Raw genomic sequence first — 27506 nt, 5'->3', positions numbered from 1 at the left:
TATGGGTTATAAATAAATACACTTGGCGACCAAAAGAGAGGAGTAGGCTCGTTAGTACCTTCCATTATGGGCTGTAAACCAGCAAAAGTGGCAGATGAAAAAACAGAAAAAAAGTAATTGGGACATGGCGTCAACCCCCCCCCCTTCCCCTCTCCTGACGCCCACGCTAAGCAATAACTATCCCTACCATTTTTTTTACATTTGGTACTTAGCTTGACATTGCTGACTGTTAAAGGAAATGTTTTTAAGTTCCTTCAACAACATTTTCTTCCACAGGTGGACGTCACAGAATGAAGAAAAATAAACATCTTTCTGTCATGACCATTGTTTATACGTTTTCGACATTTCGACAATATTTTGTAATTTGTCTTAATTCAGGACGCAGCTGAATGTACCTTTTTTATGCACCTTGTTCACATCAGCTACTGATGATATCTGATTTCAAGTCGACTTTCCATTTCTTGTAGAATGACTTAAACGCAAAAAAAAGACAACAAAACGCAAAAGGAAAACACAGACAATATCAATTGCCAAAAAATGTAAAACAATCTCAGTGTCAGTTAACATTTCTTAAATTTATTGCCACTTTGCAAAAATTTAATGAAAAAATAAATGATAAACCTCACCAGAAGGCAAAATGTTATGATATATTGTTGATATATGAGACTAACTTAAAATACTTATCAACTTGCTTCATAGTCACACAAGTTTGATACTTGGTCCAGCTTTACGATTTCACTAACAATATATATACACGTTTTGACATTTAACCTTAATAACCCGGCCAAGTCCGAGTTGTGAATAGTCAGCGAATTAATCCTTGAAAGAATCAACGTTGCGTTCCGCGAGTCCACCAATGCCACCCAATGGAGAAGCACAGATGAAGTATTCAAATGGTTCTACCCTTTGATCACCAAGTCCATCCTAAACGACTCCATCGCTTGGGCTATGCAATACACCAACATTCCCCAGTCCGATATAAATGCGATACTCCATGCTAGAAAGTCCCTCCAATTCAAGGACGGAGGGCCCTAGCAAAAACAAGACAACCGCAACAGCGTCGAATCGGCTACAGCTGCATGGGGACCTTGTAATCTATCATCATCGCACACAACTCAAAGATCCTTGCCAGCCTAGGAATGCATTGTAGGAAACCTGATGAAACCTGATTTGGACGGTAAATGCTTGGTGCCAGAAATTGTGTAGAGGGCAGCGAGCGATACAGCACAACAATGTACTGCATAGGCATGTGTGGTGGACCATGCAAGACAAGATCCAATAATCACACTTAATCTTTCCGCAAATGAAGCTACACAATTGAAACTAATTATCTATGTTTGCCTGGGACCTCAAAGAAAACAAGAAAGATTACTCAATAACAAGGACAATCTTGAAACCAGCACCAACAAAATAACCGCTGCGCAGTGCAACTTGTGCCCAGAAGAAAAGCTTTTGGAGGTTATCACCGCTCACTCGCAGAGAGAAACCCACTCAACAAAAGCAGCGAGTTTCTTTCTGATATATGTTAATTTCTACTTTTTCTTCTCATTTTTGTAACGTTTAACGTTAATACTTATAAATCTACAAAATCAAGAACAATGATCAGACACTGATGTGTTCATTTTGAAACAAAATTGAATGGTAGTACTTGGCATTTGTAATGAGTTGGCTTAATGACAAACTGACACACGGACATTAAAGACTCTTGTTTGCTGAAAATTGGCAAACTTTTCTTGTGTGCATACCTGTGCTTGGGACAGGTGATTTTAGAGGGGGGGGGCTACAAATGTTTCTCTATTGTATTATAAAGTTGCTTTATATTGCATAATACAGTTTAATAACAATACCCACAATGAAAACAAAATACCCAAAAAATAAACATGTTTTACAAAGACAAATGGAGGTCAATTGTTCCGTACATCTTCAGCTTCTTTTATTTTCCTGAAAAGTAAAAAAAAGAGAAAGAGAATCAGAAGGAGGCAGCTCTCAAAGAAATGTGATTTAGTTGTTCTTAAACAACAAATCAATTCTTTCATACAATGGAAGGATTCAGTAAAAAAGTAGAAGCAACTAAACAAAAACAGAAACAAATTTAAACAGATATATATTGGGGAATGTGAAAGGAATTTACAAGACAGAGAGAGTGAGAGTGGCATCATATAAATATTTGTGGGCTGCCATAGACGAGAAATTGAACCGGAATTAAGTTGATTACATTGAAAGAGGTTTAAAGGAAGATTTTACTGTTATCGTAAGCTAAATATTATTTTAATAGCCATTTCTAAGAGTTTTATTATTATCTGCAATGCTTGTTTATTGGTCGTTTTACATGTTTGGGTAAGAAACAGCAAAATTGAGGATAAAGGGGACTAAATATCATTAAACAATAGAGCAGAAGAGTTCACCTGCTGGGAGTTGCGGCCATTTTGAGAGGACTCCTGGTCATTCTCTGCACGAATACATTGTTCCTTGCAGAGTTAGACTGCAGGCATCACTGATAAACACAAGCTAATATTCTCATTCTTTCTTAGCTTCTGCTATTAGTTTTCAAATTTTTATATTAGGTTTTTAGATTTTATTACCTAGTCCTAGATTGTTTTGTGTTTTATATTTAGCATTATTTTTTATAGCTGTTTGTTTCTATGATAATTTCATCTGTACCAACTTCATATGTGAACTTTTTTACCTTAACCATGCAGTTTATGGCTTTGGGGTTATTATAAAATACTACTGAAGTTATTTATGAGCAGAAAGCAGAATTGTTTTGCAGGTTGTGCAATCGTAGGATGTATTTCTTCTTCTTTCTTATCCAACCCAACACACAACATCCTTTTTTTGCAGAGGGTTCACCCTGGTGAAGGTATTTCTTGGGAAGGGTGTACTTATCTAATCAGTAAGTACATTGTTCCAACAATGGGTCCATGAAGTAGAAAACTGAAAAAATATCCCAGAGTTATTTTGCAGGGTTTCTGAAATGACTTACCGGTCAGCCTGACAGCTACGGCAGCGATCAATGCTGCCCCCTTTCCGCTACCATCTTCAGACAGCATGTACTTGACACGCGCCTCTGGAACCAGTTCCCTGGTGAAGGTATCCATCAATGGGTGGAACCGTGGGTGGTACTTGTAAAGTGATCCGTCCACTCCAATGGTCAGTGTCTTTCTACCCATCTTCTTTATCACTGCGGCCAATCCTGCCGTGACCAGCTTTGCTGCCCGCGTCGAAACCGCGCTGCATATAGCCCGTACGACTGTCACGTCTTCCATCGTGTCGCGGCAGTTGAGTTGCCTGAGAATTTCTCGACAGACGAGCCCGTCAGTGCTGACATCTCTGTGTAATGAACAATAAAGCATAATTAAGATGCTGGGAATCTTTGTCCTTTGTTTTATTTGCTTTTTTCCCCACCTCCTTCCCTTTTTCGCTTTCTGGCTTGTTCTTCTCCCATGCGCCCTCCCCTCCCCATTTCTTTGTTTTTCCTTTTTGAGGTCTAATGTAGAATATTGGCTTGATACCAGACAGTAACATATTTGGATGCTTTCCCTACATACAACACAAATTTTACCAAACACACTAATTTCATGCAATGCCAGAGGAATAATTACCAAAACAGAAAATTCCATTAATTTTGATTAAATGTTTCAAAAATTTGTTGACATGATTTTCCAAATGACTAATGCAGTAACAAGTTTTTTTATGTGTGAATACATTCTTAAACATATCTGCAAATTTTCTTTTAAATTCAGTATCAGCAGCATCTTTAAAGATTGGTAACAATTCCAATATTACCTAATTCTCTCGCTAAAGTGGAACGTGTCTGCCTTTGTGAGCTTAGGAACAAATAATAATCATAATCGGCCCTGAGAGCACTTATTTTATGGCGTTAAACAGCTACAGAGTGCATGTGATAGACGCCGAATGGCTCATAACTTACAGTAAACCTCACATAGGGTAGCTTACCAATTCACAGTTTTAAATCATTTTGGATCTGTTACAATTTGGAAGACCATTGCAGATGGGAAAACTGTGGATTTTTCTTGGATAAAAATTCCCACCTTACATTGGCAGAGCAGGAGTCTGCTGGGTCTCACTGCTTACAGTACCATCGCCTCCTTCAACCCGACCACAGCACTGGTTATAAATGTATATATTTTGGTACCACAATTCCCCAGAGCCTGTCAATGTCGGATGATATATCCACCACCCTTTGGCCTGCCAAGATCCAACCTACGACCTCCCAGACGCCAGGCCTCATAGCTTTGTTCTACTACCCCTGCATTTACAACCTCAACCATAGCACTGGTACCCACTGCGGTGGTCATTAGAGAATGCACAGTGGAATTCGCTGAAATATGCTGAACTATTCTTCTCTGAGTTGATAAATGATTTCTGTGAAATTAAATACTTCACACTGTACTTACTTTTCGATATCTGTAAGGAATTTACTTTCAAAGGCCCAAGGTTTTTGAAGCTCTGCTGAAACGACGCCATTAAACAACAACTTCTCCTTTGCTAGTTTCAAGATTGCTTGACGAGATATTTCACCTAAGTACATTCCCGAGATCATCTTTTCATATCTGTCAAATAAAGTAAAGAAGAAAAAAAGTGGCCATCTGCAGGGTTTTGTAGTCACATTAGTATAAATGAATGTGTCTGTAAGCTGATGGTGATAATTCCCTACATAAGGAATAGTAACAATTAAGAGATTTGAGAACGACCGATACATTAAACACATCACCAGTTGGAAACACATTCTGCAACCCATTTTGTAGAACTTGTTTTTGCATTTATTTTGTTATTTCTCAATTGTTTACTTCTCCACCCTTAATTCTATTTCATTATTAAGTGATTCAAATTGCAAGTGAGGAACAGTAATTATTATATTCGTGTTAAAACCATATAAATTACCTGTAATGCTCATTATATCCTAATTTATAAAACAAAGAACCATTTTTTAGCACAATGACTATGGAGTAAGGACCAACCTTTTTCTTTAAATTGATATCAACGAATAATTTATCAGCTACCGTATCGCAATTATTGCTACACTAATTGGTCAAAGTTTTTATACAAGTGCAGAGGTGCATAAACAACATAGTACATTACAAGAGACAAACTTCATAACTACACTCAATCATTCCTTACATACAGCACCTGAAAATATTAAATTCAATTGCAGTACATTTTTGACAGCTGCAGTTTCAAATTTTCCACAGTTTAATTGTTCATAGACCACCCCTCATCTCGATCCCCTTAAGAACTTGTTAAAGTAGAAAAATTTACTAGTTAGAATCACACTGGTTTTTTTTATTTTGTTTTCTATTTTTAATTCTTTGATTGATGTATTTAGCTTTTACAGACCCATTATCACTGAATTGAAGCCTTGCATCCAATCATGTGTGCATTTAACATCCATGTCTTATCAGAGTGACGGAAATTTCATACCTAACGCAAACTACTGCTTTTGCAAGGATATTTCAAGGAAGTTTCATATAACAAAACTGCTGCGACATATTATGCACCTTTAGGTCAATCACTTCCTTATATCACTTTATATGGCAAACCTATGATATGTTATGATATATTATGATCTTATTAGTTGTGAATACATTTAGCAACAGGAAAGAATGTAAGAATCTCACCAATGCAATTCAAGAGTAAATGTTCTTATTTTCCTTTGTAACAATGAAACCATTTATTCAAAGAGGTAATGTTTTTCTTGGAAATTCAACAAACATGTTGGACATCTAAATACAGAGAACATGAACAGCTAAGTCAATATGTTCGAAATGTATCGCATTTCAAGGCTAAATCAACAAAGAAGATTATAACAGGAAAGTATTAAGCTTCTTGAAGAGTTATTCGCCATGACGATATCATAGACCACCTACTGTAATTCACTTCCTGGAGAACAGGAGAGTGTAGATTCTGAAGGAGGAAGTCCTGGATTAAGTGGGATTGGGAGCTCCTTGCTAAAACGTTACCAATTTAGTGGGTTTAGGTAGAAAGTGCATACGTAGGCTGGAGACAGGTAAGCAAGGAGTAAAGTAACATATGACTATCAACAGAAGGTTATATTCCATCAACCATATCTCAAGTTAGGGACAAGGAAATTGAGACAGGATTTTCTTCAGTCACCAGTACTTCAGTACTAATTAAATTGTCCGCAACATAATATCACCTTAAAGGGATCACAGCATAGCCGCAAGAGAAGCAAAGGGATGCTATCACAACAAACCCAAGAAAACAACAACTTACAGCTGTTTTCCCTGATTTAAAGTGATCTTATCAAGTTCTCTATCAAAGTCAGTTCGGATATCTTCAATTGACCCATCGTCACCAAAGGCTCCCCACTCCATGTTTATGATGGTCTGTTTTGGCTCCCCTTTGTCCCCATTCCACAACTCCACTTCATCCAGTGCTTCCATGTAACAGGCGTTGGTCCCTGTTCCTGTGACGATAATGAATACAATCACTCAATTTGACGAATAGAAGTTGCTTAATGATTTAACGATGCATGGATCATTCAAATTCTAATTTTAAAACAAAAACAAACAATTTCTGCACTATTTGAATGATTTTGTCACTTGGAAATTTTCAGACTAGAAATAGCATGGATGATTCAAAATCTGATACTAAAATCAAAATTTTTCTTTCTTTTCGGGCCGCTTTTTGATTGAGATTGTCATCACATGGAAATTCTAAGACCAGAAATATATTTCTCTTTTCAGAATGCTTTGGGCATTGAACAAATGACTTCAAACACTTGACTATGTTCTTTAAATTAAATTAAAAAGGTAATTTGTTTAAGCAACTGCACAGATTTAACAAATATGATATTTTGGAGAATACGATGACACATCAATGCATAGTACTTTCTGGATCATTCTGGTCTGTTCTTATAAACAGTTGTAAACAAACCAATGATGTATAACCATTAGCGGTTACAATACGAGATCAACCTCGTCTCGAACCAACCTACTTTCATTGCTTCTATTTCGCAGAATTAAAACTGTGTTTGCATAAGATCATTTAATGCAATTTCCACATACAGACCCAAGCAAAGAGACAAGACACAGGTCGTCTCTGAATGGAAGCAAATACTGCACAGATTACTACAGTACAATGGGTAGCATGTAATGAAGTACATTTCATAGCATTTACCCAATGGACAGACTACACGCAGCCTACAGCAGACTCTATGATGTAGCTAAAACTGGCAGGCCTATGGTACATGCTTTACCATCCAAACTTATGAGAAGCTTATTAATACCATCACTGCTGTGATTAATCTCTCAAATATCAAAGTTGTTCAAATATCTTAGCACTGCACTTCATCTAGCATGACTATATGACATATGTGTGTCAAAACATGCACAACACATGCAGACTTAATCTGCCAAATCAAACAGTTTGTTTTGAGACTGTCCACAAATTTGTTGTAAAATTACCAAACAATTAGGATGCATAGCCATGCACCCACCCACACAATCTATTGTATCCTGCACGACATTGCATGATTCACCGGTTGCCAGTTTTACTGTGATGCAACCGGCCAAATTGGGTGAAAGAAGGCCAAATGCAAACTTGTGTGGGTTCCCATTTTGTAATGTTTCAATGCTTTCACTGACACGTAGGCCTGTATGTGACCTCGAGTCAGACTGAACAGCATGACAATGGTTGAAATGAATGTTCTTTGGGGAAATTTAGCTACTATTTCTCTTAAATTGTTAGACCATTAAAAACAAAACAATATGTAGTTTGGACAGGCCTTCCATTTTCCTCCAGCCAATGAAATTTGAAATATGTCAAACTTGTCATATTTTTTGGTGACTAAAACACCGTACTGGCATCGCTGACATGATAAGTTCTTGCATGTCAAACCTTGTCAGAATCAGGTCTGCTTACCTCCAGAGAAGACTTCCTATCTTCTCAGAAATCACAAAACTTGGGTAGTGTCAAAATTATGAAATGAGCAAGTTTATTGAATGATACACCCAGTAATTTTTACTTGATAGTAATTTTATCTTTTGTCCTATCTATGGAAATCTTCAAAATGTCATTACTTCCAGGCCTACTTCAAACTTGTTATCAACTCTGACAGAAACATTTGGGCAAAAATATAAAACAACAACAATATATATACTATTTTGGTAGTTTTAGGTTCAATTGATTTCATTAGTCATGGCTGACTTCCATACAACTTCCATGTACCAGTGAAAATGATGCACCCAGCAACTTTTATTAGATACTAATTTTATCTTTTGTCTATAAAATAACAGCAAATCTTCAATAGTTCAATATACCCAGGCCTACTTGTTATTCATACTATATGTATATGTATGAATATGTATGTATATGTATGAATATGTATGGTAGAAACCTGAAAGTTTTCAAAGTACTTACCAATGATCAAACCTACGTAGCAATTACTGTCAGCATGTGCACAAGACATCAGCGTTCCCGTAGTATCATTTACCACTGCAATTATATCCAAATTGACATTCTATCGAAACAAAACAAAAAACACAAAAAAATGTATAGAGCATGTGTTATTTTTTTTTGGGGGGGGGCAGTTAAATTGATATATTAATTGCAAGATTACCAGAAATTATCACCAAAATGTAAATCCATATTCTGATTGGTGTGCAATTACTCTCTGTTCCTTTGTCCATAAAGGTATATCTGTAAAGAGAAAAGGGGGGTGGGTGGGTGGGAGGGGTGGGTGGGTAGGTAGGTAGATTGGAGGGGACAGAGTATACAGTAAATAAACAAAACAATTTGGCCAGTCATGTAACTGCTAAGTTCTTGTGCTAAGGTAAACCCCTTTTAATGGAAATCTTTGTTATAAGGTTTTTAGGCTTAAACCATAAATTTTGACTTTTGACTTCCACCAAACAAAGTAAAAACATTCTGCACATTCTAACCCAAAATCTATGAAACTGTGAGAAACATTCATCTTAGGACATAAAGCTATTCAGGATTGTCATATTTTGACCTCTGTTGACCTCAAATGATCTTTCTATCCCAACCAGAAGAAGTAGGGTCCTTATAGTCATTGTTGGAGGAGAGGAGAGAATAGTATGGGACATAGTGACCATATATGAAATATAAAGTTTACGGACGGTTGAGGGTACACATTTACACATACTTAACAGTACAGATTATTGCCCTGCTTACCTCAAGTGACCAAGTAATGAGCTAGAAGCTAATCTCTTGTAAGCTAAGCTTAATTAAAAAAAAAAGAGTTGCTGATAATGTAACATTTAATATTTTGTGGAACAGGAGTTTAAATATAGTTCCTTATAACTGCATATGGAGCTAGTCAGGGGAGCAACCACCATTTTTGTACTGGCTGATGGAGGGGGGGGGGGTCAATTTAGACTTTATGTTGACCACGGGAGAGCAATCTCTCCTTTGAAAATTTTTTTTAACATGGAGGGTACCTTGATACAAAATGGTGCCATGCATTGCAATGTTTGAAACAATGTTGAAGGATTTTCAAACCCTTTAAGTTGTTAATTTATATTTTGTACATTAGGATCTGTTGTATGTCTGATGGCAAATGTGGTGGTTTTCCAACTAAAAAATAACCCTCTATTTTCTGCTTGTTTTTGTTCCCATTTCTTTTAAATCTCCCTAAATCTCTGAACCTCTTTGTATTTAAAAAACCTTGAACCATTGAAAGCTGTCCTACTTCCCCTGCTTCATAAATGTAGGGGCGATACAAATGAGCGCTGACTGCCACAAAAGCAGGTTCCCAGGTGTCCATGTACTATTGTTCAGGTTATGCACAGCCCCTGGGATCAGCGATTGTGTTTATTTCAATTCCTGTTTTTTGTTCCTGTTTTGTTATTTTCTTTTCTTCTTTTCTTTGATGAGAAGCAGACATGCTGAACAGCCCCATCCATCCATCCATCCATCCATCCATAGCCCCTGGTATAAGCCATTGTGATTTTCCAATTCCTGTTTTGTTTTTTTCTTCTTTTCTTTTTTCTTTGATGAGAAGCAGGAATGCAGAACAGCAGGTCTTTGATCTATGATTACAGTAGATTACCATCGTATGGCATGCACACTATTGTATAATGATTTAATTAATACACAGGTACATAACTTATTCCTATAGAAGGAGGGGATCGACCAAAAAATGCTTACAGACAAGAGTAGAATATGTTGAGAAACCCCCTCCCCCCCCCCCCCTCAAAAAACACATACTATAAGGCAACAGTACACAAGATGCAAATGTTGTGTTAAGCATCTGAAATGCTTGCTATATCAATGCCTTTACCTAGACATATATTCTTCCAGAACTTCACATCGTGCAAATAATGATTGACCGAAGAACGTGGTTGTGTTGTTGGATTTAAGGTTTAATTCTGCAGCAATTTTTTGGCTTAGTGGCTTCCTATTTCATAATCGCCAAGTCCTTAGTGAGGTGTTGCATATCTGAACAATGGAGATACTGTGAAACTTTGCTATGCAATACAGGACCAATTTTGCTTTGTACTTTGGATTATCAATGCTTCATAATCACACCTTGTCATATAATATTAATACTGCTATATGAATTAACTAACCTACATATTTAGTAAGCTAGGAAGCCATCTGACCATAACTAATTCCTTGCCAAAGTTCATAGGAGAATATTTAATGTTACAATGCATACAAGTTTTTAACCAAGTTTTAACCACTCACATGATCAGCAGAATTCTTACTGTTTACAACATTTTATACCGTCTGTCTCGCTCCATTTCTTGACCTCAAATGAGCTTTGACCTTCACAGAGAAACAATATGATTCTAGTACACACTTTTAAGGTTAATATACACACCTAGTTTCAAGATCAGTTAACCTTTTACAGTCTGTACAAGATTTTCAGACTGTAACCTCCGGTGACCTCAAAATGATCTTTCAAATACAAATAAGCAATAGGATTCAAATACACATAAAGATGGAGCAGAATACTTCACACAGAGTTCATCTACGCTCTATTCTTGGAGTTATTTGTATTTATGTAATATTCATACAGCCCTATTAATTTCATGGACCGAATTAACACTGAGTGTAAATACGGGTTGAATATCCCTAGCAAGTTCTGTACCAAACCCCAGGGCCTGCTAACGAGTTCAAACCATTGTTTTTTTAATTTTTTATATCCAGTTTAGTCGTCTGTCCTTCTGTCTAGTTTTAATGGATCCTTGTTCTGTTTTCATTTCAGTTTGCCTCTGAAGAAGATCCTTTACTTACACATGCTGTTTGCAGTAGATAAACAGTTTGCTAATGTTTTTTTTTTTCTTCCTCTTCGTCTTCTCCTTGTTTATTCTCTCTCTTTAAGACCATTACCAAATGATTTTGTAATTTTTTTGAGTAGTCAGACACCATGGAAATAAATCATTTTTGCTTCATTGATAATAACATTTTTCATTAAACCATTTATAATGAAAATCTACCAAAGCCTGTACCGTAAATTTGATCAAATTTATTTTTAGCAGAGGTTTAGTGTTTACTCATCAAACTTAAATTTTGAAAGAATCTCAAGAGCTGTCTGAATACAAAAATCTTAATAAAATGCAAAACTACCTGTACAGAGAATCTTCTTAGCAAAGATAAACAACTTATGCTAGAAACTCACCTGTATTGCAGGTTTGTACAGAATCCATAGACTTAAAATTATAACATGTTGAATATTCATCTTCAATAATCATGTTTTATATCAAATTATCTAAAATCATCATAGCAGTTGTTAATCTTGAGTTTGCTAGAAGGATTAAAAAAAAGCCATGATTGCACACAGAAAAATTAAATACACATCAAAGTTCTACAGTTAAACGACAATCCTTTCATAGACGACGTCATCCGAACCTATTTATTTACCTTCTATGCAAATCATGACATCTTAACCTATTCATCTTCAATCCAGCTTTAATCTTTCTCAAAGGCTAATGACAAAAAAGTGTCAACATTTTCTTTCTTGACTGTTAACCACAGAGAGGTTATACAAACCCGACAGATACCCGATAGATACTGTATATATGTCAAAACTGTCTATTATAATCTTTGATTGATTGACTGATGATATTGATTATCTGATTATGGATATTGCATAGGAAAGATGTTGTCATATGTGTATGACATAAAATATGCTAGAAAGAGTTAAATAGCTCATAATTATAAACTTACACAGCACCAATGGACTGACAGTTCAGCTGGTAGAATGCAGGATTTGTAATTATGACAATTTGTAACTCTGACGATTTGTAATTCCGACGATTTTATCAATCTGACATAACTGGTTCAATACCTGTATCTAATATTTCCTTTGCACATTAAAAAAGTTCTGTTTTTCATTTATCGTTCAGTGTTCAACCTTGCTCAGTTGCATATATATGCATACACTTGTAGAGTGTTAAGTGATATGTGGAAGTTGTTGTACATTCACCTAGCTACAATGTTCAAGGCCTTCTCTCTTTATTGAAAGTACATTATCATTTGGGTGATTGAGCAGTAAAAGCATAAATAAATCTTCTTTTCATTCTTTACGCTTTCCACCCAAAGAATATGTCTACCGGTACACAACCATATACTACCGTATTTAATTAGGGACTACTATTATTTCTTACTAAACAAAACTGTGGAAATGTTACATGCTTCATTCTTGCAAAATGTTCAGTTTTGTTTGTCTCATCAATTGTGGATGATATTTTTTGCTTTCAATAGGACGACTGTAACAGGCTATTCTATGTATGATGATATATGGTTCATTTGCAAATGTAGGTGGCATTTATGTTATTTTAGGAGAAAATGGTGATGACAATAGTGCAGATTTTGCTCGCTGGTATAGTTCTATCAATTAAGCTAAGTGATTTGGAATGAAAGAGAGAAATGGCAAATTAAATGCATTTAATTCCTCTGTACTGAAGATTTCACCTGTCTTTTCTTTAAGAGTGATTCACAGAGGGAGGTGTGTGCTACCACTGGGTGGTATAGCCAATCCAATGCAATCCCACCCAACGTGAAGTGCTCAAGCATGTGAAATGTTAGACACAAGAATACAAAATCTGATGTTTTCAGTAAGCTCAGCACATGTAAAGTTTGATGAAAGTAAAACAATCCTAACATGTTCATAGTCACATATCATCTCCACTGGTGAAATTACTTACCCTACGTTTGCAAGCTTCTGACAGAAGCTTGGCAACATCTTGGTCGACAACACCAGTGGCTGAAAACCCTTTGGTCCAAGTAACAAGAGAAGCTGCAGGTAAAGAAATATATATAAACTGGTTTATCTCAAAATCTGATTTCCTTTTCATCAAAGTTTATCACTAAAGATCAGCTCTGCTGCTATAACGTTATTCAGAGCTTTAGGATATCGAGGGAATACTTAAAAAGTGTCAAATATCAACAGAATAGATTAATTATCAATGATAACTTTTTTATTGTTTGTTCCGGTAATAGAGCAAAATTTGCCCATCGAAACCCACTCTCCCTCTCATGGAAGGAAAACAGCCACAAAAGTTTAATACAATAACCACATATAAATAAAGTCTCCTTTCTAAAATCTACTTCAATTCACTTCCAGTACAATCCTCAAACACATAGAGTGTCTTAAAATCATCACTCAACTTTGAAATATCAAAAGGAATGCTGTAGGTTGCTCAATTTTTTTCATTATTTATAAGCTGACTCAAGTATGTTCATATAAGTTCTTGAAACATTTTATGGGAAGAAAAGCTCCATGTTTTAGGTTTCTATCAAGACTGCAGGGGAGTAGGAGGCTACTTATGCAATATGAATTATGAAGAGAGTAGACTACTAGTTTTCTGGCTCTAATATTGAGATTCATACTGCAGTAATTGCGAATGAAAGTTTCAAGTCACCCACTACTGCAAAGAGTGAGTGATGCAGGGAGTAGCATGAATCCTCTGATGGACCTATACCTCCAACCATCCCCAACGCGTTCAAATGAGCAGTTTTAATAAATGTAGTATATCCATACAAACATACATATGTACACACATACACCAAGACTACAAAAGGGAAAGAGCAAATAGAAGGGAAATTTGACTTATGCATGCTCATAGGACATTTACACTAAACAGATTTCACAGCACTACCCCCTCCTTATAGTCATTCCATCCATCAGTTTCTGTCTTCCCATCCCTCCTACCTCTAGCCCTTTCCTCACCCACTCTCCCACTGCCTCTTCCCTCCCAACTCCCCAAATTCCTTCCCTCCCCTCCTCATCCCTTCCCACTCCTCTTTCCAATCTCAAAGATATGTTCTTAGCTGGAATGCTTTATGTCCTGGTTGTTAGGAGTGAGTATACATGCAATAGTCTAAATACAAACCTGATTTGAACACAGATCCGTTTAAACAACTTTTCTGTGCTTACCTCAACTACACACAAAGATATTTGTAACCCTTTATCACACATTAGAGATGATTTACAAATGAATCAATACCTCCTGATAGAAACCCAATTCATAGCATAGATCTGTGAATAGCTAAACAGTTTGAAGATAACAGTGTTGTTTGCAAAAGACTAAAAGATTATGGGATTTCTTCCTGTCAAAACAAATACAGGTTTATTTCTGTTTTCTAGGGTAAGAAAATATTTATGGACCATTGAAATGATAGAACATGACAATAGAAAACATTGCAAGTAACATTTGTACATAAAAAGCAGAAAATGACCATCCCAGAGGCAGTTTGACTTTTGCAGACAAATAACCTTTTAAAGTAAGGTGTACATAGTTTCATGAAATTATGTATCTGGCAACACCAGAATGAGTGACATCAACAAAGCTGATTTGCATACCTGAGTTCAACCCATTCTGCCTGCATGGAAACGAAAATGTAAATCCCAGAGGGAGATCTTTGCCTTCCAGTCCTTGTTCCTTTTTGAATTCTGCTAGACAATCTGCTATGTAATTAAATAGCTAGATAAAGAACAAACAAAAACAAAAAATGAAAGGAAATGAAAAATTTGAATGACACTCCTGACAGTGAGGATGAGGTTAAGATTGTTCCTTGATTTATACATACACAGACAGTGACTGGTCACTAAGGGTGTATATTGCCAAAAAGGTTACCATGTAACTCTAGACACAGTTAAGCAAAAGTGCTGTGAGGAAGCAGGTAAAGTGGCATACTCCTATTAGAGTCTATATCCATCCACCTGATTGTTCTCCTTCAGGAAAAGTGCCAAAAAGCAGCAGGAGAACATCTTTTTTGACCTGTTATCAATCATTATCTAGTTTTTTGTGGCTTGCATTTTGAAGAGCATGAATACATGTGGTGGAAAAATTGGGTCAATTGAGGCAATTTTAGACCACTTTAGGCTTCCCAGGAGCAGCGTACGAAAATTGTTTACCACTGAGAGAAGAGGTTTGTTTACAAGTGGCGAAAACTTCAGGCTCTGATAGCAAACAACCTGCGCGGTCATGATACGGAAAACTGATGGTGCCATGAAAGGCCAACTCGTCAGCTATCCGGTGATGGGTAGCGTTTAGCTAGTGAAAACTTCTATCTAGACTTAGAGACCACTTTACTTTTGTGATTTAGTGTGTAAGTCAATGGGGCTTTTAATGGGCGTATGCTACCTTAAGTGGAAAACTGAATCATCCTGTACAACTTGAAAAGGGGAAAATTGTTAGATGAGACTAAAGAAGAACCCACAGTAGGTAGGTAATTAATGCAGTAGTTAAGCTTATTCAAACTAGAATCCGTTTCATTAGTTGTTTGCACTCCTTGCTAGGTTAGGTTTGTCCTGTTGTAGTTCACACTAAAAGAGCCACACTACCAGATGTTGTGTAAATTGTTGTGAATGGGACATGTTCTAGATATCATGCTATTTAATACAGTCCCGTTGAAGAAAGCTTGAAAGTACTTGAAAGCAAAAAAGGGAATGTTGCAGCTGGATATAACAACTTTGAAGGAAGAATTAATTCAATTTTGTCAATGAATTATCTTGAATCCTTCACAGGAGGATGAGCAAAACACACTAAATCAAATAGCCATGTTTTGTTCCCTCCCTCCATTGCAATATTCAGTGTCCTTGTACAATCCAGGTGTGAACAAAGATCCTAAACCAGAATCCTTGAATAGTTATGAAATTTTCCAAAACAACAGCACATTAAGTTATTTTTTTTTTCCCTGTCTAACTGCCAAACACTACATAAACACTATTCTGAGGTACAAACTTATGTTACGGATGGTGATGTACGACAAAAAGTGTCCATGAAATCCACCAAAACAAAACCAAGATGGCCTGGTCCAGACACCTCCAACAACAAATGTCCCTGGATGTTGGATCAATATCTCAACATATGGTAATTTCTAATGCAGTTGCATTGTAAATTGCCAACAACACTTTAAAAAATGTTCTGTTATCTCTTCAAAAGTATTACATAATTATACACAAGCCACTGTTCATGAGTTATTACCGGAAAGCAAGTGGTTTGTGTAACATGTATACCTAAATCCTCACTTGATACAAACTCAAATCACTTAATAGAATCATTTCTAAGAAAAATGAAAAAAAAAATTGAGTTTGAACTTTAAATAAAGGAAACAAAAATCAGTTGTATAAAGTCTGATGAATAAATATTTAGAAATTTAGCAAAATATGGAAAATTTTTAAAATAGTGAATTGTAATTCTTTTATCGCCTCTGACAACCTCACAAAATGGGGGTTTACAAAGGTAAGAGTATACAAAGCAAATCATACAGATCACACTACTACAGCATGTCTATTGTTTTGTTACATTGAAATTGCATGGACACAGGACCTAATAAATAACTCGGTGATAAGATTTGCATAATTATGTCTTGTGACAAAGTGTTCCCATATAGATCCAATTGTGTAAGAAAAAGTTCACATGCAGAAGATGTACTGTGAAGCCATTCGGCACTTTCTGTTCATTACCGAATTGAACTAACAAATCAATTCCATCACCAACCCATTAAACTTTTGTTTGCAGAGAATGGCCCCTACATGACTTTATGTAATTCATTGCAAAAGAAAACCCCTCCACTTCCCCTCAAATCAACAAACATCACAGACAAATGGGTCACCTATATCTCCTATAATCCCAGCTTCCCCAGTAAACATCTTGTTATTCTAGACTCACATTCTCTCCCGTACCCGTCATGATTTCAGTGGCTATTTTGTAGACTTTTGATTTCATCTCAACGTTGCCGTCTCTCAGCTTCACCAGAAGGACTCTGAAATTACTTCCGCCGAGGTCGAGTGCAAAAAAGTCTCCATTTTCTAAGAAAGGAACAGCAGACATGAAAAAGTGAGAAGAGAGAGTGACGTGCCTTACGGATGACCATGTCCTATCATCCCTCTACGGACAGAAGATATAACCTTTGGTCATTTGTACTGACATGTAAATGAAGAGACAGGTAAGCTGCAAGGAGTGAAGTAAATAGACTACTTTTCTTTTATTTTCAACATTTTTGACCCGTCTATCCTTCAGTCCATGATATTTTCAATCTAAATTGCCAAGAATTATACTGCTCGAATTGCAACGTGTCAAACTGTATAACTTTTGTATGTATGTATGTATATTAGATCCACTTGCAAGCAGGAACTCGCAAAGAAGCCTCATTGGCTTATCAAAGCTGCAAGCTGACCAAGTCAGTCTCTTACATTCATATTTAACGTCCATGATTATGAATTGTTAATTGTCAACAACTCTGGAACTGGACGACATACATTAATCTGGCAGTGACTCGAACCGGGGACCTTATGATTGAACTTTTTCCACTTTTAAAATATTCCGTACATGGGGGATGCTTCAGAAGAGTGACACAATTTGTCGAAGCTCTCCCTTCTCCCACCCTACGATCTTACTGTATCTCTTTTTCATCAGCAAAGAGAGTAAAGTTACTCAAAATCACCTGAGCCATCAGGTAAAGACCTCACGTATGTTGGAAACATCTTGACCACGGCTGCTTTGTTGGACGCTGCCCCCAATCCCTTGACCATGTCGCTATGCATCCTGCCTTGGATGTCTTGTAACGCATCCAGGTTAAGATGCAGAGCATCCAGTACGCTATCTACCTACAAATTCAACGAAACCAGGAAAAAAATCAGGAAAAATTAGCAAAGGAATTTGTGATGACTTGGGCAGAGATGTGTGAAAAGGTCATGTGTATGAGAGATAGAAAGAATCGAAAAGGTACCAAACAGAATGTATTGATGATTTTACATCTGTTTGGATTGGTGGAGAAATACACACATGTGTGGATTTGCCTGTCATAATTCCTAATTAAGCCAGGACGAAATGAACTCATATCACAATTAGTGACTGCATGGATATCCTACAGTAATTATCCTGTATTCATTCTTACACTTGCCCTAGTCTGTTTATAAATAGCCATTTTCTTGACTACATGTCAGGGAATCATTTCCTTTAGCATAGCACTTTTGAATGGGATGAACTTTGCTTCTTATAAAACACTATTAATGGTTCTGTGTACATAAACTGCTATGAATCTTTGCACTTGTATAAACAATCTGTCCATCTTGCATAGCATTTTAAGATGCGATACCAGATAAGCTAAACACTGCATGTGCTGTGCATCAGACCTCCAGAATAAATCAAAGTGGTGACTTGCAAAGGATTCCCTCACAAGCTTCATGAAGTAGGTTTAATATATATACTGTGACTCCCATCTATCACATGTGTGCCGTTAGAAACATACAACACATTACAGATGCCGAAGAGGAACCCCAAAACACACAAGTTTAAATAGTAAGGAAATTACTAAACTAAGGGTTACAGTAATGTCCTTCAAGTTTTTTGCCATTTTTTTTTAGCTTTTGACCATCCATGCTCTTGTTATATTATCACAGCATACCATACGTTTACGTTACCGTGAGACTACTGGTCGTATCTAGAGCAGGCTTTCGACTCCAGGGTTGGTTTACAATCTGTGACCCAGCAAACATTGTGGACCTTACTTTCAAACCCAAATCCTTTTACAGGCAGTAACAAACAACTGTGGGCAACTCATTAGTAAATTAACTATTGTACTGAGCAGTTGTTCATGAAGGGCAGTGAAAGATTTAAAGACTTTTTTTAAATATTGCCATGGCAACGCAAAATTGATAGCTCTTCACAAACCTGCTGGTTCCACTTATAGCGGGGTATATGATAAACACCACAGTGACATTAACCTGAAATTTGTTTTATAAATGACAAAAACATATACCACTCATGGAGTCACAAGAACACTAAAGCTTGACGCTTTGATTTTTTGGCCCTTTTCAAACATATTTGCAGACAATGCTGTTTTACCATTTAGATGTGAAAAAGTACAAATATGAATGAAAAGTAAAATACCTTTAGAAATCATGAAACTTTTATTTTCGCAAATTTTCACTAACCCCTAAACGAACTATCTTGCCTTGCTTTGTTAGAAAACAAGGAACTCATTTTCGAGTGAGTGTGAAGATGGAAATGTGTGACTTTGCAAAGCGAGCAGCACAATATATATCTGCAGTTAAATATAACTTAGAACCATATATTCAATATCGTCACGGTTACCGTTCAACATGTCTGGATGAAAACCATGTAAAACCCTATAATGCACCTGACCCTACTCCTACTCGGATCCCCACCCTCCCCCACTCCCCATCTTTCCTTTCAATTTCAAGTTTGTCAGGCATATTACAGGCATAACTGTATGCCAAGACGACTTTCTATACAACATCCTATGTAATTACAGTAACAGAACCTAGGTACGCCTATAAAGACATACACAAGGTTATATCACACTGCGCACTCTTTAGAGATCAATCTACTGGATTAATGATCGACCACTAACTAAACAGTGGGCTTATCACCTTTAACTGTTTATTTCGAGAAGATAACTAAGTTATCTTGGAATGATGGGTAGTGATGGGGAGGACCTAAAGGTAAATATTAATACCCTGGTTGAAAACAATATACGGCTATAGCAATGGCAACAATTCCACACGTACTGCATACAGTATATATGCCTTGGTCTCCATAAGAATTGTTTCGATAGCAAGTTAGCAATGGTTCCAGTGATTGGTATACAGTAGTATAGGCTAGCAATGTTATTTTGTACAGTACAGTATGTGATAGTTCTAGGCATTCACTCACTACTAACTGCAGTACTAGAAATTGTCAGGATATATCATAGACAAAATAGGACTAGAAACAGACCAGTGCACTTTAACGCATGTAAAGGATATATGTCACTTTTTAGGACTGTTTATTATATAGTGGGAAAATTGGTCTGGGAGAGAATGGCCCTGCCTCAAGACCTAATATTTTAATACATTTTAAAGCAAATGCATGTTCATGTTATAAATTTTTGGTAAGTTTTAACAAACCTAATACACCATGTACTACTCAAACGTATTAACATTGTGGCTGTTGAAAACATCTTCCCACAATAATTTTCTACAACCAAACAAATGCAAACCTTGCAAACACTTACTTTCATGTTAGGCTTGAATCGCAAACATAACATTTGTGACCATCTCTTCATCAATTTTAACGAACAATCTGCTTTTCGAGCTAAGATAGGTCTCTGCGTTTGTTTAGGATGTAAGTGCAGATCTAAAAACTTGTCTCCAACGCTTTCAAATATCAATGCAAAATGCTGCTGTGATATTAAAGATAGTAAGTGTAGTCCTGTCATATGTGGTTTAATATTCACTAGCATTATTTATATCTACTGCACATTTATTGTTATATGAATCTAGGAATTCATGAATAAACTGTATAACAACAATGGGAACACTACACCAGTTGATGTGAATTCAATAATGATAATTCCCTATGGTGCCACGATAGCTTTACGATGTACCTAGTACTTAGAACCTTTTGTCTCTGGAAACAGGTCTACTTCAGGTCCCCATTACAACTTTCTATTTTTTTTATTTTATTTGCACTTCCCTTGTACTTTCTGGATCAATATTGGGAATTAAACTCAACACTGCCTTGTATTTTTAAAATGCTCTTTATTCCATTTATGAAATAAACTGTACAAGTTTCCAATGACCAACATGCACTATTTCACAGGACTACAGTTTGAATGTAATTACAAATTTTTGAGCTGCACATAAACTGTACTGTACATTATAGTTTGAGTGAGCAACTTTTGGGCCCTGTTGGAGCCATAGAATAGTTAGAACCTTGGTAGCCCATCAGCCTATTATTATAAATGTTTAGTTGTTAAAACAACAAGCACTCAAGACTACTCTCACTAAAAACAAAAAAACTTTTCAAATGATTCTAAAATACTACACGAAGTTCATACTGGTATATCTTTCTTCTTTTCTTTTTACATAGATTCGTTTTTATTCGTTGTTTTGCGTTTGACCTGCCCTTAAACAAACACTTTGCATGCAACACTGATTACACTAGCACTACACTACCATCGTATCTGAACTGGTGAAAATATGTCCTGTAATGGTACATCTACACTTAGTACAGTAGGTAGTAGGTACTGCCACTACTATACACATGGCAGATAGAGTTACACTTACTGTACAGTGGTACTGCAATGCATGCCCTGTATGTACACAAAATGTACAACACTACTGATATCTCAACAACAAAAAATCATATCAGGACACTATTTCCTTCCTTGATTTAATGGTATTTTACATGTGTGATGTGTGTACAGCATCCACTGGGTGTATTATATGTTATTAAACTACTTTACTATGGGTAATACATGTATCCATGTTCAGGAATTAAGGGACATTTAGAACTACTGACATTAATTTAATTTTAACCTAGGTGCTTTATATACATATAGTTACTGCATATTGTGTTCAATGCAAAGATGAAGTCCCTTAGAACAATTGATAATCACAAATAGTATTACAATATGATACACTTTATACTATATATCATTTGGTACCCAGAAAAATAGAGGCCCAGGTTAAATGTTCACGAATGACCTCAAGCAGGCGTGACAGTGCTGTACTGTATATTATAGAATGGATTTTGAAAGGAACCTTTGCAACATGGGTGAGCTTGCATACAGTAGTTAATCTTGTAGGCAATGGTCAAAAGGTTTGCACCCAATCCAAGGTATTCCTCACATGTCAACTCTTCAACTATTATAATATATTGAAATAGATATCACACTCAATTATAGCCTGCGGTTTTACAAACTACCCAAATTTCTTATTTTTCCTTTATATACCATTCCGATGACTGCAGACTTAGCATTTCGAAAAACTCCTAGCAGGCTACAGAAAATATGCCCGCGGGCATCCCTTTGCAGACAGATGATGTACGAAATACAGTAATAGATGAATTATGAAATGAAAAATATACCACACATGTCACATGGATATATAAATGGTATTAACCCCTCAGTAGCAACACTTAAGGATGAAGCTGAACTCCTTTGAACAAATGGAAGCATCATTTACATTCCTTGGGAAACTTGAAAAAGAATCAGAAAGTTCTAAATCAACTTTGTCCATCTGTCATGTTGAAATACATATCACACTAACTCCCAACTGTGATGTACGACAACTTTTATTGTACTGTACTTCCCTACACGAATGCTAAACTACTCTAACCAATTCAAACTCTGGTAAAATATCCACGTCCAGCTTTCTTATAATATCTAAACCCTGTTTCAGTTAGCACAAATTCAACTTGCAATGAGCTGTATATATGCAAATTAACTTTCAAAGAAAACAGAATTTATTACAGAATTGCCTTACGAATAGGAATTGACGGCCCAGCTTACATTTTGATGAACTACAGATTTTGAAGTGCAATGATTATATTATACATTCAAAAATTATGTCATTTTGTGCTGTGTTGATTCTGACTGGAGTGAACAATAATTGCATGGAGTTGATGAAGGCAAAATGTAGTACACTAGGCTTGACAGTTCTTCATGAGCCTGCAACACACATATCAAAAAACAAATATATCTGACATTGAATTCCCTGCAAATAAAACTTCAATGGCTTTAAACCTAGATACAGTATTTTAATTTTTCATATAGAGCTCCCTGTCTGAGTCCCACACTTGTTGGCAACCACAGGTAGTATACCACTTAACTGACAGGATTAACAGAAATGATAAATTATGGAATATGGAAAATGGAAAGCACTAGATTTTCTACTTCAAGCCTTTGGGGTGAAAAAAGCCAAAAACTGAAAAGTGTACCGAGAAATTCTCCATTGAGATATTTCGACGAAAATGGTCAGATTTGCGTTTCCATTTCCCGTCTACTTGGATCCATTCGGGGAACTTACATAGAACAAGGAAAAAAATTATAAAATTATGATGACATAGGGAGTCTTTACATGAGGAGGGACGCATCTTTCCATTCAAACTTTAAGTTAATTGTAGTTTACCATGGCAAAATCACACTGGAGTGGGTAGATAAAGCAAGCTATTTACAAAAAGAGTTACCTCAGAATGACATAGGGGTTAATCACAGGGGGTAGGCCCATGTTCGTGCATTGTCCTGCGATGTCATTTTTGCCAAAGGGTGATTACTATACTTGATCTGATTTGTTTGCTTTGAATATGCTTGTACACAGCTCTAGCTGGGATCGGGATGAGTTTTGTAACTTACATTAATCCGCCAGTGAGTTTACTGTGCATTATCCATAGGTTAATACAAGGCCAGCTGATGACAAAGGGCCAATCAGATTCCAGAATTTTTAGCTAGTATGAATGAACACTCATTTATATACTTTCTTCAGCTGTATGTAGCTTAAATCAAGCAGGTACTGGATACTAATCTACAGAAGGAGTTTTAATATGTATCAACAGTAGTCTAGATCCATACGCTAGTTACTTCAAGACTTTTACCTTTTTGTTTTGCTCCTTTTGTGGTTATCTTTTCCAAGAGATGGGATGCACAAGACACAACTATAATCCAAAGAATGTTACTTCCATTTTTGCACTTGTCATTAAACAACAACAGTAAAAAACAGTCAAACTGTAGTATAGGCCAGGCTGGGGCATAGTTGAAACAACCCCCCCCTCCCCCTTCCCATTCCCATCCATCCAGATTTGTTTTGTGTTCCCCAAACTGTACCACCGATCATGTGAACAAACATTTCACATGTTTCATTATATATGAAACAAGTGCAATGCACCATTACTGTACAATACTGTGTATAGATAACATGTATTTAATTAAGCTATTAGCCTCAAAATTTGAGATAACAATGTTAAAAAGTCTGCAAGTCTTCAAAAAATACTTTTCTCTAAGTTCTGCCTATCCTAGTATTAATTCTGTAGACATCCGGCAGACAATGAGAACAGTTCTACACATAATAATAACAATAATAATCATAAATATAATAATCAGCAGTTATTTGATGTGGGAGAAACCCGAAAGGGCTTATGGAGTACAACTTACATGTTGGGTGGCTTCGAATTCAACATTTTAACTTAAATTTGGAATCTTTTGAATGTAGAAAGTCATTTCAGATGGGAAAACCGTAGATTGCTCTTGGATAAAAAAAAAAAAAAACACCTTACCATGACCCGGCTGGGTATCGAACCCGGAACCTCCCAATTGGTAAGCCTCTACACATGTTCTACACATGGTATGTATGTCAGTTAACAATCATCAGGCATGACTTCTGCCCTGTGTTACTGCTTATTTCCAGCAAATATTATTGGGCTGCTCTGAAAAGCCTGTTCAATAATTGATGTGTGTTCTAAGTCAGGAAAATGCCACTAAGAACTTGATTTTAGCCAGTAGACTTTTTAAGCACTTTTTAGCAAGTAGCTACAAATTGTAAAATTCTAGGTGTGAGAACTGCAAAATCTATATAGGCTAGATCTATTATATTAATCTTCATCTGCTTTAATTAGATACTTGAATGTTCAAAGTACAGAAGGTGATAGTTTAAAATAGACACATATTTACACAACATTTGCAATTTTAAACAATTCCACACATAGTACTTGCACAGGGAAATTTTATCAGGTTCATGTATGTATATATGTACTGTATGTATGTATTTTAGATCATTCTGCAAGCAGGAACTAGCAAAGAAGCCTCATTGGCTTATCAAAGCCGCAAGCTGACCGAAGTCAGTCTCTTACATCCAGTAATGTTCTACCATCAAAGCAATGCATTCATTTATTTCAGATAAATGATTGATCAAGCTGAGATATAAATGAAGAAGCACACTGTGCATTCCAACAACAATTAAAGTGCAAATTGGATTCTTTTGGAGGTCGTCTGGTGATCGCTTAGTTGCTTACAACAAATTCAGATTGCATTTAAAAAATACCCCAAAATAGGTACAAATAGGAAAAATGATAAATTGGTATCATTCTCCATCACTTTGGAGATACCGGGAGAAAGGTACTCTTAAAGGCCTTTATGATGCACCTGAAGGGGACAGGATTTTTTTTTCCTTTTGCTCAGCAGCTGGGATTCTATTCACTAAACCTACACATCTCTCCTACATTGTAAATATTGATGATTCTTTTTATTTGGTATATATTTTTGGACAACCAAATTTGCTGTGCTGACTGAAAAGAAAGACCTGGAAACTTCTGTCCGGGATATTACATATTTTCCATATTCTGAATCAAGGAGGGTTTCCAGATTTGAGTAAGGAATGTGCGATCTAACATTGCTCATGTAGAATATCTGACATAAAAAGTTTCAAAATACCTGTAGTTTAAGTTCTGAGTATGTCACTTCAACACACCAGGTATAACAAGTTATAGTCTTACACAGTGTCCCATATATTTCCAATGATACAATTGATCTTTTTAAAGGGTTCTATAAACATGCTAATCCCGGTGGACAAAAACCTAAAAGTTACAATTGTACAGCTCTAACAATGAGAGGCAAGTTTTGTCAAACCTTCATAGTGGCCTCCCATAGGTCTTATTAACAAACTACTCAAACCATGCAAGCATATAGATAGCAGAGCTTCCAAATTTAAATCCATTAAAATCAGTTGTAGGCTCTTTTTCTTCCTATTTATATGCAACACACATACCACAGTTTTCTAAAGCCACTCCATCTTGTTAGAAAAGGCTAAATAGAAATACTTTATTAAAAAAAAGTAACTAATATCAGTGTGGTTTTCCATGTAGCATTGAGCTCTGTTTCAGATTTAAGTTTATTATGCTTCAGCAGTGATAAAAACTTAGTTGACAATTCTAAAATTTAGTAGCAACAGATAAGAAAGTGAAGACACAAAATCATGCAATGGGATACATATACTGCAAGAGCCACAGACATACTTTGTTACAAATTGTTATTTCTTTCACTATCCCCCTTTATGGGTGTCAATGGATGTTGAGTTAAATGTGTGAAACATGAAGTCAATCATGAAGGCTGGGCTGTTTCTTGGTTTTCATGTTACACTGACAAGTTTGTAACATATCTTACTTAGGTTTTACAAGTACAGTTCACAACCTCCAAATTCTTATTTCTAGCAAGCTGTATTTTCCTTTTATTGTGGCTTGATTGAAATATCTGCTACTATATCTACATCTTATTTTTGTACTTTTAAGGATGTGTGTTGTTTTTCTGACCGAACGAAATTCGCATACTGAACGATGGCATCGTGGAATTGATAACTGTAGACTACATATGCCTACCTGTACATAGGCCTAGGCTTGGTCGGCCTGTGCCGAAGTTACATCCAGGTACCCAGAAATGAATATTTCTCTCACAAAAACGAGTTATGAAGTATTTCCCTACCTGTTCAACTCGACTTGCCATTCTGCTTTTTACTGGTATTCTTCGTGGCACCACTTCTTTGGGGAACAGTGAAGCAGACCTAGGCTACACAGCTAAAATCTTTCTGGGGTTTTCGCACCTTTTCCTGTGGATTGTGAATAACAACACTGAATCAATCTCAAGGTACCTATCTCATATATCTATATATGAATCAGTATTGTTAGTCCAATGTAAACTTCTGCGCATACAAGTGGCTGTTCTGGCGTATGCGATGTAGGTACGGGTACACATCACACACAGGTTGATCATCGATATTGATCTGGAACTCTCACTACCACAATGGAATACGTACCAAACATGGAGGGTCATGTGACATGCGCTCATCTGATATCAACATATCATTGCGGTAAACATTGAAAAATGTACCATTTAACTAGATTCCGTTGTTCCATAGCTTCACCAGGAATGTGGTAGCTATGTGATCATGATATTCGTTGTTTATGGAATACACATTCAAGGAGTACTATAAGATTAAGAGTTGAGTGCTACATGGGAGCACGTCACACTTAGGTGTATATACGTTAACCGACGTCATATGACACTAAATCATAGAAATTGATTCCTAATCAATTTCTATGCCCTAAATGTATGGAGCGTTTTTGCGCATCTCCTACTCGGTCCAGATTTATGTATACGCCGATAAAGTTGATGCATATTGCGGAATAATGAGGAGACTTTACCCGGAAGTACTTTTCTTGCTTTTATGACGGCTGAATTTGACTACCGTTCACTTTACGTAGCATACGCCCATT

General features: G+C 36.3%; 1 protein-coding gene across 2 annotated transcripts; it reads right to left on the bottom strand.

The window, feature by feature from the left end:
- Positions 1-556: 556 nt before the first annotated feature.
- LOC139967762 (hexokinase-1-like) lies at positions 557-26888 on the bottom strand. 2 transcript variants are annotated; one of them, XM_071971829.1, is made up of 11 exons: positions 26716-26888; positions 23187-23270; positions 17905-18067; positions 17130-17269; positions 14816-14936; positions 13158-13249; positions 8404-8503; positions 6256-6448; positions 4419-4574; positions 2984-3330; positions 557-1941 (listed from the first exon to the last, which is right to left on the bottom strand). In XM_071971829.1, the coding sequence occupies exons 1-11, from the start codon at positions 26734-26736 to the stop codon at positions 1934-1936; spliced, it is 1425 nt and encodes a 474-aa protein (XP_071827930.1). In that variant the 5' UTR covers positions 26737-26888; the 3' UTR covers positions 557-1933. The 2 variants fall into 2 exon arrangements, with proteins under 2 accessions (XP_071827930.1, XP_071827931.1); XM_071971830.1 differs by lacking the exon at positions 23187-23270 and having other exon boundaries at positions 26716-26887.
- Between the last annotated feature and the right edge of the window lie 618 nt (positions 26889-27506).

The sequence above is a fragment of the Apostichopus japonicus genome, chromosome 5 (assembly GCF_037975245.1).
Source record: "Apostichopus japonicus isolate 1M-3 chromosome 5, ASM3797524v1, whole genome shotgun sequence".
NCBI lineage: Eukaryota > Metazoa > Echinodermata > Holothuroidea > Aspidochirotida > Stichopodidae > Apostichopus > Apostichopus japonicus.
Note: the sequence above shows the minus strand (reverse complement) of the source record. Positions and strands in the feature narration are given on the sequence as shown.